Source organism: Halyomorpha halys, unplaced genomic scaffold (assembly GCF_000696795.3).
Source record: "Halyomorpha halys isolate HHAL.00 unplaced genomic scaffold, Hhal_1.1 Scaffold101.1, whole genome shotgun sequence".
Taxonomy (NCBI): domain Eukaryota; kingdom Metazoa; phylum Arthropoda; class Insecta; order Hemiptera; family Pentatomidae; genus Halyomorpha; species Halyomorpha halys.
In genome coordinates, this window is record NW_027107342.1 from 535831 (window position 1) to 548287 (window position 12457).

At 31.0% G+C, this 12457-nt stretch overlaps 1 protein-coding gene across 3 annotated transcripts in view; it reads right to left on the reverse strand.

Moving 5' to 3' along the window:
- The window catches only part of LOC106677520 (SEC14-like protein 2), a 180884-nt gene that overhangs the window by 4451 nt on the left and 163976 nt on the right, over positions 1–12457 (reverse strand). The window contains exons 1-7 of one of the 3 annotated variants that reach the window (XM_014415505.3): positions 7779–7928; positions 5404–5476; positions 4414–4457; positions 4073–4275; positions 2840–2967; positions 2542–2622; positions 1043–1242 (exon numbers count right to left, since the gene is read on the reverse strand). In XM_014415505.3, the coding sequence (XP_014270991.1) occupies positions 1043–1242; positions 2542–2622; positions 2840–2967; positions 4073–4275; positions 4414–4457; positions 5404–5476; positions 7779–7781 (732 nt within the window). In that variant the 5' untranslated portion in view covers positions 7782–7928. Of the gene's footprint in view, positions 1–1042; positions 1243–2541; positions 2623–2839; positions 2968–4072; positions 4276–4413; positions 4458–5403; positions 5477–7547; positions 7689–7778; positions 7929–12457 lie in introns of those variants that run through there. The other 2 variants (XM_014415503.3, XM_067045654.1) reach the window with 2 other exon arrangements.

Below are 12457 nucleotides of genomic sequence, written 5' to 3' on the forward strand. Positions count from 1 at the left end.
ATTTTAATTTTTTTAATACTTTTGTTATTTACTTATCAAAATATCAGCAAATCCTTGACAATTGTCACTTTGATCTCAAGTAATTTTTTTCATTTACAGGTTTCAATCCATGAAATTAGTAAAATAAATTAAGTTTAAAAAGATCTTGAAAGTAGTAGTGTTGTTAAATTAGATTTTTTTAAAGAACTAAAATGATTCATTTGAAATCATAACTATTTAAAATGAGGATTTTGGAAAAAAAATAATTAATCAAACACACGGCAATTAACTTTTATTAATTAAGTATACCAGAAAACTATAAAATAATAATACATTATTAAAATGGAAATGCTTTTAAAATAGAAATTGAATAAATGAATATTTGTAACAGAAGTAGTGGCCAAGAATGTGCGGTCCTCAGAGGATTAGTGGGTGACCCTCTGAGTAACAAGGGTTTTAGAGAAAGAATTTCTAAAAGCAACTCATAAAGATTATTCTGAATATAAATCCTCAGAAAAGTATGGTTCTCACATGAACAATGGAAAGTTGCAATCAAGAAATTATTTATTAGTTATTAACTTTATTACTAATAATACTATTTTATGTTAATTTAGTTCTAAATTTTTATTAATAAATAACTTTGGTTTCTTTTTTCTTTTTTTTTTATGTGTGCACACTGGGTTTTAACATTTGATCAGCCATAAATTTAAATAAAACTTGTAGAATAAATTGTGTATTAATGAGAGATTACTGGAAAAAAAGAAATTTGAGATGAATAATAGTGGAATAGAGAGGATTAAAATAAAACAAAAAAAAATGTAATATAACTTGTTAAAAAAAAACACTATTGTGATATTTAATTAAAATGAAAAAAAAATTAACATCCTTGTTAAGCACTTTATGCTAATATTTATATTATATCCAACAACAGACTAACTAGTATGCTGTGTATTTTTACAGCAATATATTTGGGCACCACTGCTTGTAGAATAGGGAATTTCTCTCTCCCTGTAGTTCTTAATATTTATATTAATTTTTATAAGACAAGTAAATGTATTCTAACCTTTGATGGGCATCGAGGATTCCCATCTGGATCACTCAATGTGCCTCCGTAAATCATGGGCAGTTGCTCTGGAGGTATGTGGCTTAAGAGAACAGGTTTCCACTTATTTGGATCACTTTTGAAAATCCTTATCTTACTTAGTGTATAATCATTAAGAAAGTTTTTCACAACAGAAAATGCCAATGAAAATACTTTGGGAACTAAAAACAAAATTGACAATTAGTTTAGTCAAGATTAAATAAGTATCAAGCTTAAAATACACACATTATTTATTGTTTGACTTAAATTCTGATAACTTAGCTGCTGATATTTTTAGACTTCAGTAAATCTTTAATTCATAATAAATTACTTTAGAAACTAATGAATTGTTTGATTAGATTCATCTTCAGGGCCATCTTGATACACATAGTAAAGGTGGTTTTATCCTGTTTTCTGACATGATTTTATCCTGTTTTCCTTGGTTTCTATCTTAAAATACCATACATCTTTCTATGAACTTTTATATTCTCTCTCATAGAATAATTTTTTTTTAAATTCCTTTTTCATTTGTGCTACCTTGTTTAGAATTTTGCACACATCTGAAGAGGTGTGCTGTAAATCCTTATTACTTACACCATTTGAACCCTTATTATTTCTTTACCTAACTCAATTATTTTCCGCATATTGTTAGTGTTCTGTTGAAAGGGGGAATTCAACTATTTGGATATTTTCAAATGTTCCTCTTTTTACCCGAATATCATTGATACTGATTAGTTTAACTATGTGAGAGACATTTAGGAATGTACCAAATTTCCAAAAATATAATCATAGTACAGGTTTTTCATACAAATAGAATTTTCCAGGATATGTAAATTACAAAATGTACCCTCATAACTACTATTAATGGATTTGCTTACAGAACACCTGCACGAAGGGTATGTTTACTTGGTTACTTGGTGACCTACTTAACACGAAGCTTGTTTAGGTTTTTATAATTATTTGTGAATAAAATATTATTTAATGTAATCAGTTATACATTTTTCTTATTTTTTAGAAAGAAACCAATCAATTGGTGTTTGATAACATTTAAATAAATGTATAATTTCTGAGCCACATGCCAATAATGTTTAATTTTGTTCATACCATTTTTTTTTTTTTTTACTGAAAAAATTAAGGATTTCAGTAGCTTTTTACTTTTTTATGATGACACGAAACAATTTGAAAAAGAAAAGCATGTAAATCGGTTCAGTTATAGAAAAGTTTATTGCGGATAAACATTAGAACCATTCCCTTTTTTACATATAGATTAAAGCTATTATAATTATTATACCTTAAATTTACTTTTCTTAATTCTATAAGTACAAATATTTAAACTTTTTACCATTTTTTGGAATAATTGAGCATAGAAACAAATTTTATTATTCTGATGGAATAAAACATAACCATTGTTTCAATTCTATTATAAAAATTTATTTTTTAAATTAATCATCTTGTGATAGAGTCATTTGTTTTACACTTACCGTTAATGATGTAGCAAGCTTTAAGTATTTCGGGATAATTTGCTTCGTATATCTGTATTAAACTGATTACTGCCTCAGCAGCTGTAAAATTAATAAAAACATTTATAATAATCTATTTTCCAGAATGATAAATATTTTTACTAATTAATATGTGTTAAGTAATAGCAATAACATTGGTTTACTAATAAATTAAATATTCTTAAAAGAAATAATTTAATCCAATTTAATGAGTTATTTAGAATATTTTGTGAATGGTATATTTGTCATTAAAAATCACAGTTTTGAAGAATTTCTTTACCTGGCCTCCAAGCAAATTGCTTTAGATTGAACTCGGACATATCTAGTATTCCCACGAGTTTTGTAGCTTCATATGTATTATGTATTTCAGATTTCTCCCTTGCTATTTCTAGTGTTTTTTCCAATGTTCTAAGGGAAAAAAAATCAGTTTAATTAGTGGTTTATTATTCACAGGCTATTATGTAATTTTTGGCATTTTTCTATTTTAGGAATTATTAGCCTTCCTTTATTTATTAATTTTACAACAGTGTACTAATACTCTGATTTTTAAAACAGTCTATCTATGTTCAGGGGTGTATTTTAGAAAACAGTTAATACAAATTTTTTTTTTATCTTCAATCTCTTCTTTTATTTTGTCTGTCATTTAAATTTAATTTCTTCTATAAACTTTGTCATTTAATTTATGGAAAAACTGTAGCCAAAACATACTTAATATAATTAATAACTCCAATTATATTTAATTACCCTTTTAACTCTGTAAAGGTTAACCTGTTGTAATATATATAACTATCGCTGTTATGTCAATACAGTAGCACTATCAGGATGATCAATAAACATTACTATCAATATAAACATCAATATCTGTTGCAATAGTGAAGGAACTGTTACTTAAGACCTGTTTATTTGTGATTAAATTTTTTATTAACACTTTTTTTATGATCCCCTTCCTGGTCTTTTCTGACATACAGAGGTGGGAGAGGGTGTTTATATACAGGTTACCACCCTATTCTAACCATGGTGGAGGGTCAGGATTACATTTTGCGGGACCATCGCAGAAATAAAAGTCGACCCCAAAGGCCAAATTTGTACTGTTATCCATGCAGTCAATGTTGGTGCTTTAACTCGCTTGGCTACGAATGGCCCATAACACTTATTTAAATCAATAAAAGAATTAATTACATTGGTGCCCATCTCTTGGGAGATAAACTATAAAAGTAGTCCCAGGTAAAAAAAAAATGTAGGATCACTGTATTAAAGTGTTGATTGTATATCATTATAAATTGTAATTAAAATATACACTGATATCTTTTATAACGACCAAGGCACCAGGCGTATTCAGTCATTATAGTCGAACATCTTTATAACCAATCACTACACACATTATATAATATGAAATAGGAATTTAGGATGTGGAAATAATTGACACTATAACTGATGATGTCATTACATCTGAGGTCATCATAAACAATATCCGATGTATTTATAATTGGTTAATTTTAAAAATTTTATTTACTTAATAGCTGTTTTGATGAAATCTGCCTTGGTCGCTGAGTGTAGCATACCCCAAATATCTACTCCAGAGAAAGGGATAACAACCACAGGCGATCCATCCTTGTCAAAACCACATACACCACATGGATAATAGTGTTTGAACACTTCTGGAGTTGGCCAATCTTGTATTGTTTCTACACCCCAAGACTCCCTCCACTTCATGGACTAAAAAAAAAAAAGAATGTAATTAATTCTTCTGGGATGTAGTTGTAATATTGAAGGGCTATTATTAGCAACTTTCATGCTGATATCTTATGGAGACTGGATAAAATATTTCAAATTTGTGAAATAATCATAACTTACAGCTCTCAACATCTTTTCAGCTGCTACAGGATCAAAGTTTCTTGCTGAAAAAGAAAATTATTGATATTTAATACACAAAATCCGAAGTAGCATAGCAAAATGAAATAGTATATTCTAGCTTATATTAGAAATATTTACTTCAATAATCAATATTTAATACTAATATCTATGCATTGGTTATCAGAACCTTGTTCATTTTAAATTTGTTTTTGTTTTTGTTAGTATTTATTGTAAACAGTACTGCCTTATTGGTGCAGATGAAAGCATCTAAATAAAGATGAGATATTGTACTTGATTGATTTTGATTCATTCAACTCTAGCTATTTTCGATTGCTGTATTAAATTGTTTATGTACTTTTAGAAATTTATATTTTACTGAACACAAATTTATTCAAAAAAATTAGCCCTAAACTCTTAAATAAATTGATTTATTTGTAGACTTTATAGACATTATTTTGAGGTTTATGAAAATTAAATAAAAAACTATAAGCCCTTTGACACTTGGGCTCAATGCTTGAAAACAAAATAGAAGTCCTTTCTAAAGAGTATATAACAGTAATTCTAAAAATAATGACGTGAGGCCATTCGATTTCAGGCTTCTAGACAGAATTTATCTCAGAATAAATTTAAAATATTTTAAAATAATCTTAATAATCTAAAGGACTTCTACTTCTACTGACATTCTTTTTATAAAAATAAAATCCTTCTTTATTTCTTCAAACCTTGAAATCTAGAGAAATTACTAGAATAGAGCTTACACACAGATAAATAATTTTAGTAAATTATTCAGCATTTAGTCCCACGAGAGATTGAAGGGTTTATTTATAGAAAGTTAAAATAATTCTTTTTGTGTTAATTAATATCATATATGATGAAGAATATAAAATTGTTTTTTTCAATTTATCTTACTCCTAAAACTTTTGAATATATTTAAAAATTATTAAACTTAAATTTTAAATATAATTATAAAAACTTTTAAATTAATCTTACCCCTCAACCAGCGAAGCAGAAAGTAATCATCATGGTAAGGAAGTGTCATACAATCAGCAACACTGCGCCTCATCTGAAATAAGTAATATTTATGTAAGATGGTTGTTTAGATTTATTTGTATGTAAGGTACTGATACCAATTACAATAATAATGATAATTTATTTAATTGAGATTGGCGTACCTAATATCATTCTAAGATAGTAAACATATGACTAATAATTTCCTAATACACGGGGTCATAAGACTAATAATATCATTGTATATATTGTTGTTGAACCAGAAAATAAATTATTAAAAATAAATAAGGATTTTAAATACATTTTTACCTCAAATATAAGCATTTAATCCTGAATGTATGCAAATGCAATTAAAATTTGTATTTCATTCCTCTTCATTAAAAATGAGTGAACATATTTACAGAAACACTTTTATCAGTAAACTGTCACAGCAGTCACATTTTTCATTTTAGCTTATAGAAAACTATTAAACTTTTTTTTTAACTAATAATTATCTTATTATGTACTTTTATAATTATATACCCTAATAAGTACCCTATTATGTAATTATGTACCTACATAATAAAATACACTGTAGCCGTGAGTCAACCCTGTGGGTTCTGGGGTCCACCCAGCCTCATAAATTGGGTACCGTTCATCGGGTAAAAATCTGGCGGTCGAGCGTGATTCTTACCAAATCACCTCCTTGCACAACCGTTGGTCTAATAACAGTACTTCATTACAATGTACTGAAACCCTGACCCCATGAGTTGTAATTACTACTCATCAATATGTGATACGGTAAAACTTCTCCTTCTTCTTTCTCATCCTCCAGTGCCTTTCAGTGTGGAGAAGCCTCTAACCACTTGGTCTGCACATCTGTCACTGGCAAGCATCTTCATCTGAGCCAGTGTTTTTCCTATTTTCTGACCTAATCATTGGATGTGCTCTATATAACTCCTTCTAGGTCTGCCTCGTGGTCTTCTACTTGTCGGCCTCTCCTCCATACATTTTCTTGACACTCTGTCTTCTCCCATTCTAAAGACGTGTCCATACCATCGGAGCTGTTGTTGTTCAACCACTGATTATTGTGTAGTGTTTTACCAATGATAAAGCCGATTCCTTCTTTAGCATATTCACCTTTAGGGACTCCTGAATATATGACATTATATCCCTTATCCAGACTCATTTCCTTTTTACTTGAGATATATCAAGAATGTCCACCTCATACTTTATGATCTCCTCCATGATTCCACTGCCTTTCCTGTGATAGTTTTTGTGTTCTAAGTACCTATTCTAAAGTCCTTTTTCCTGCCATCTCGTTTCCGATTTGTCATTCCAGTTCCGTGGCTAATATGATTTCTATGAATTGTATAGTTACTTCCTGGCGGGTAATTGACCCAGTCAGAAAGGTCCTAATGCCCTAGTACAGCAGGTCCACTGTTGAATTCACCTTGGCCGCAGGGCGGCGCTAGCTCCTAGTATTTGTACATATATGTCCTTAGTGTCAGTATAAATGAGTTGGGTACTGTTAGGGTGTGAAGCGTGCGATTTACTGTACTGTGGTGCTCGGGGGATCGTAAAGCCCCGTTAATTGCGCACAACAATTAACCCATGCGGGAGTAAAACTAATTGAACTAATTACTGTCAGCCTTTTCCAGGTTTATTACTTAGAGGTATACTTTGGATTGATAATATAATGCTTCTCGAGCATGCTTCAGTATGCATAGAACATTTTTTTAAAATGAATTTCAAATTAAATTCATCCAAAAACTTAATAGTTTAAATGATATTTTTCGAGTCGATAATCTTACAAATATATTTCTTTTATTGGAATGTTTTATAGAAATTGGATAGAATATTTGTAATACCCCAGACTGTCAAAGGATGAGTTGCCCAGCACAGATGATTACTGACTTGTTAAAAATAAATAGAAATTTTTAAAGTATATAAAAAATAAATTATTTTAATAGCAAAGAAACATCTCAATTTTCAATAATCAGTACTTGCTATGTAGAATATTATTACAGTATTTTTGCCAAAATTACTAGAGAGGGAACCATATTACTATGTAGTGGATACGACTTTTAATCCCATATGCTTACATAAACTTATTTTTAATTAGTTTGAAAATCGAGATATATTACATTTTTCGCCATAATATAAAAGTCAATGTTACTTGTCCAAATCAGGATAGTGAAACAGGCTTGGTCTTGATCTTGAAGTTGACATTTCGGATGCTGCCCAAAACGACTTGTGGCCCATTAATAGTTCCGTATGTTAGTGTTAAAAATACTCTAGTAAACCCAAAATACTGCACTCTAGGGTCATATGTTCCCGAAAAATAAGTTTTAAGTGCCACTTAACACTTGACTCACCATCCATCATCTACGGGTCGTCATACCCGTGCAGAACACACTTGTATGTGTTCAAATAAGTTTTATGTTTGAGGGTACCGACAACACACTTTCATACGTTTCGAAAAACTGGTCGCTGACACAAATATTTGGACACATTTCATTACGACCTTATATGCCCACACACTTTTACACTTGTATCAGCAAAAGTAAGTTAAGCCCCTGTACGAAAATTAAACGCCGCCTTTAAAAAATCATTTGTTTCAATAAATGCTATTAGTGAACAAAATACTAATCACATGGTACCGATTTATAAATTTGTGTAGGGTTATCTTCGAAAATTAGGTTTAAATTATCAAAGTTCAATCTATGGAATTGCAATTGCAATTGTTCGACCTGTCGGTGGAATCTGCTTGTGGCCATGACGATTGGAAGATTAGGCTGCTGGGTTATCAAAAGGCATTTGAAATATTTCTCCAGATCGAAGATAAAAACTCTACAAAATGGAACAGTTTTATAGATGTTGTGAAGAATTTCGTCATCGATCAAAATGCAAATTGCCTGATTAAAGGGCTGTTAGCAGTTTTGATATTTGTTAAGAAATGTGGTCAGGCTTTTAAAACTACAAAAGATGTCGTGAGAGGTATAGCGAATACTTGTTTTGAGTCCAATCAAAGTTGCATTTTTACTTTAGCAGTTGACATTATTTTCTGTTATATTAAAATAAAGCAACATCACATCGTAAATGGAGTACTTACAGATATAATAAAGCAAAATAGTGATAAGAAGAAAGCGAAAATTTGCTTGTACATTATCGGTGAAGGAATAAAACAGTTCGGCATTACTGCGTTGGAAGTAAAGAGTTTGATATCGGTCCTATCACCTATTATGCACATCGAAGGCAATTGTGTAAGAGGAGAGGTTCAGAAATTACTGAAAGATTTGACAATATGGGCGACGCCTGATATTTTAAATTCCATCAATAATGTATTACCCTCTGACCAACTGATACCTGTGGTGGAAAATAATATAGTAAGTGCTGACAGCTCACTTGTAAATAAGCAAATCACCAATGTTGATATCGACACTGAAAACGTAAGCCAGGTCAGCTGTAATGGAAATTTAAGCTTCAACGCAGAGCAGCTATTGTCTAGTGATGGTTCTGATCCATACACAGTCATCGAATATCGAGATATCACAAGGACACAAATATTCGAGAGAGATATCTGCTTAAACGGCCATGATTTTAATAAGTTCCGGCTCGAAAATACTTCGGTAGTTATCACACAATCAAGTATCTGTCCAGCAGAAGGCCTACAGCTAACAACTAAAGTCAAACAGAATACCATTGTACCTTACTTACAAAACCCTTTCAACCTTCTAGAAAAATTTAAAAAGAAATTCTATGTACGAGAGAACAGTTTAGAAAAATGGTATGAGCTGGATTATTGTGTTCAAACTATTCTACACCATCTTATGGAAGAAAATAATCGTTCGATTTGGATTGATTCATTGCTGATGTACTTAGGAAATAAGGATTTTCCTTTAGATGCCAACTGTACCTTTGTGAAATGTGTTACGTTCTGTGCCAAAGCATTGAAGACCGATTTCGAACCATACGTACCGGTGTCAATGCCCATTCTTTTCCGCAAATTTGAAGTAAAACAAAATGATTTGACGATCTATGTACGAGAATGCATTGATTCTATATTTGATTGTACAAATCTTGAAAAACTTCAAACCACAGTGAGTTCGATATATAGCAAAAACTGGAATCCGTCTGTCAAGATAGAAATCAATATGTTTTTAATCAGATGTTTCTCAAAATCGAGATTGGATTTGACTAAGGACTGCATGAAGACGTACTATAGTTGCTTGACTATGGATTTGGACAGTAAGTTTTTCAATATTCGGCGCAGTGCTGTTGAAGCATTAGGGACGGTTATGCGGATGGTCGATCAGAAGTCCATGGAGCCTCATCTGGGCCATGTAAAAAAATTCATGCTGGTAAAAATTAAAAAATTTGCTGAAAGTGTTGTAATTCCTCATGAAGAAGAAACTCATCCTGACCCTTGCAGAGAATTAAACTTTAACAACGAAAATGGGGAGGATACTGTTACTATTGAGAAGGAATTTCATGAAACTAATGAAAATGATCTAAGTGAATCTGATGAGGAGTATATTGATAGCGATCCAGATTCGAGTTGCATTGAAGACGAATGTTGTCTCGAATACGCTCATTTAAAATGCAGTTGTCTAGATGGAGATAAGGTAATCGATGACTTTATTCCAGTTTGTGAAGATAGAAAAGAGGATAATGCCATCACTGCATTTTATAAAAGCGATTCCAGCTACACGGAAGAGAGAAACGAGGAATTTATCAGTGAAAATTTAAGCCTAACAGATGAAATAATGGAACCAAAACGTTACTGGGAGTTCGACGAAAGCATTGATAATTTATTCTTAAATTACCCCAACTGGGAAAACTTCATACACGATGGAAATACTGAAGAGTGTACGGATATAGAAATTACTAAGAGGATTAAAGCCAGTGTAAAGCAAAGAATTACACTAAGAACTACAGGAAACGACGTAAGAGACCAATTGTTGAAGAACCTATATCGCAAATACAATTTTGAATTAGGTAAGGTACCCACTAATGCCCAAAGCCCTAAAGAAGACTATGAGAATAAAATGGAATTGAACTTGTCGAGTGGAATCATACGAAATTTGAGCGACAAGGACCTCAACTTGAGGAGGCTTTCTTTGGAAAGGATACAGTTCCTAGTAAATTCTGCTCCGGACCCCATCGATAGTAACTCTCCTTCTTTGAGGAAAGCGGCGTCAATAATCGCCGAGCGAATTTCAGATTGCAGTTTAGAGATATCATTGACAGCAATATTTCTAATCGAGTCACTTGTCACTTCTATGGGTCCATCTTCAGAGCAATACATCAAAACATTTTTCCCCCCTCTGCTTCAGGCTGTCGGTGATCCTAGGCCTGGTATCCAGGTGTCGGCCTTGTTCTGCATCAAGAAATGGGAAGAGACCTGCGGTATTGAGAAGTTCTTCCTACTGGCAACCTTGGGAGAAGCGAAAAAGAATGGTTTAGCTTCTGGAGGGCATTTCGGAAGATGGCTGCCGAATACTCTCGCAAGTGCTTTGCCGACCTTTACAGCCAACTTAATGAAACATGCTTGGCTTCAATGTTGGGGCTCAGCTAGGAAAATGGTACAAAGTGTAAAAACGGTGTAAGGAACCAAAATGAACATATCTTAAAAGGGTAAGCTCATAGAAATAGAAAAATGTTTTATGTATATACTTAAACAATGTAAAGTAACATTTGTTTGAGAAGTATGGAATGATGGATAATAAATCTGTTCTTATATGTGTCTTTATTACATGCAGTCATTTTAGTTAGTATAATAGGATTTACACTTATTATAACCGTCACTTTCAAAATTAATAAAGTTCGAAAATTATATAAAATATACATAAGCTTTAAACTTAATCAAATTATTAAGAAAAACAAGAAGGAATGAATGAGCAGTAATATGTGAATGTAGGCAAAATATAATCTGGAACAACAAATAATTTTAAAAGAAAAAATGTTGCTGCACGTTCTCAGTTAAAAAAATTCATGAAAAAGTTGTTGCAGAAGTGTAACAGTGGTCAACCAAGTTTAATTTCTCATTAATAAATGCGGTTTTCTGGACCGTTACGATACTTTTTCAATCAGATTTCTTATCAATTATCACGAATGGACCATGGAACAGATGGGGTAAAAAAACTCAAACCCTTCTATATGACAAGCCATAAAAAAATATTTATATAGGGACAAATCTGGAGTTAGTTGGATCAAAATGTGTAATACAGTACCAATAAAGGAACAGATGCATTGGAAATTTATCTATTGATAATTATGAAAAATATTAAAAAATTTGATTAATATTAATAATGAGTAAAAAACATTGTTATTACAATGATACAAGAAAATGTAAATATTTTGTAAATAAAAAGTCATAATTTATTTGATTAATATAAATTAAGAATAACTTAATATTAATAAATAATTCTCATGAAATAAAAAATATGATTATTAGACGTTTTTACTGACATAATAATGCATTTTATGGATAAATATAATTTATTTGATCATTTGTTAGTGGGATATGTGTTTGTAGCTTATGGATATTAAATTTGAATATTTTTAATATATGAACATAAAAATAATTTTTGTTGAGAATTCGGAACAATGGAGTCTAAAGCAAAAATATGCTGATCGCTGTACAATGGCAAGTAATGATTACTACGGCAGTGTTGTCTTTAAGATAAAGGCTTAAAAACTAATTATTAATTTTTTTTTAACATAAAAAGACAAATACTTTTACTTGTTCCATATAATTATCCGGTACCACGCACTAATTAACTAGACTCAACAGATTCTTTTCAGAATTCACGAAGTCAAGACGTATGTGAAATCTCTTAAGAAAATTTATTTTAATTCTAATCTGTCTGCTAGGATTATTTAATAATTATAAAAATTACCAATTGGCAAATGTGCTAATTTAAACAATATAAATAAATAGTGAATCGTTATTATAATCAATTATATCGTATATTCAAGCCTATATTGTCTAAACTATCAAGTGAAATTACGAAGTGGACCATAATTAAGAAGCATTGTTAAAAGAAGTCAT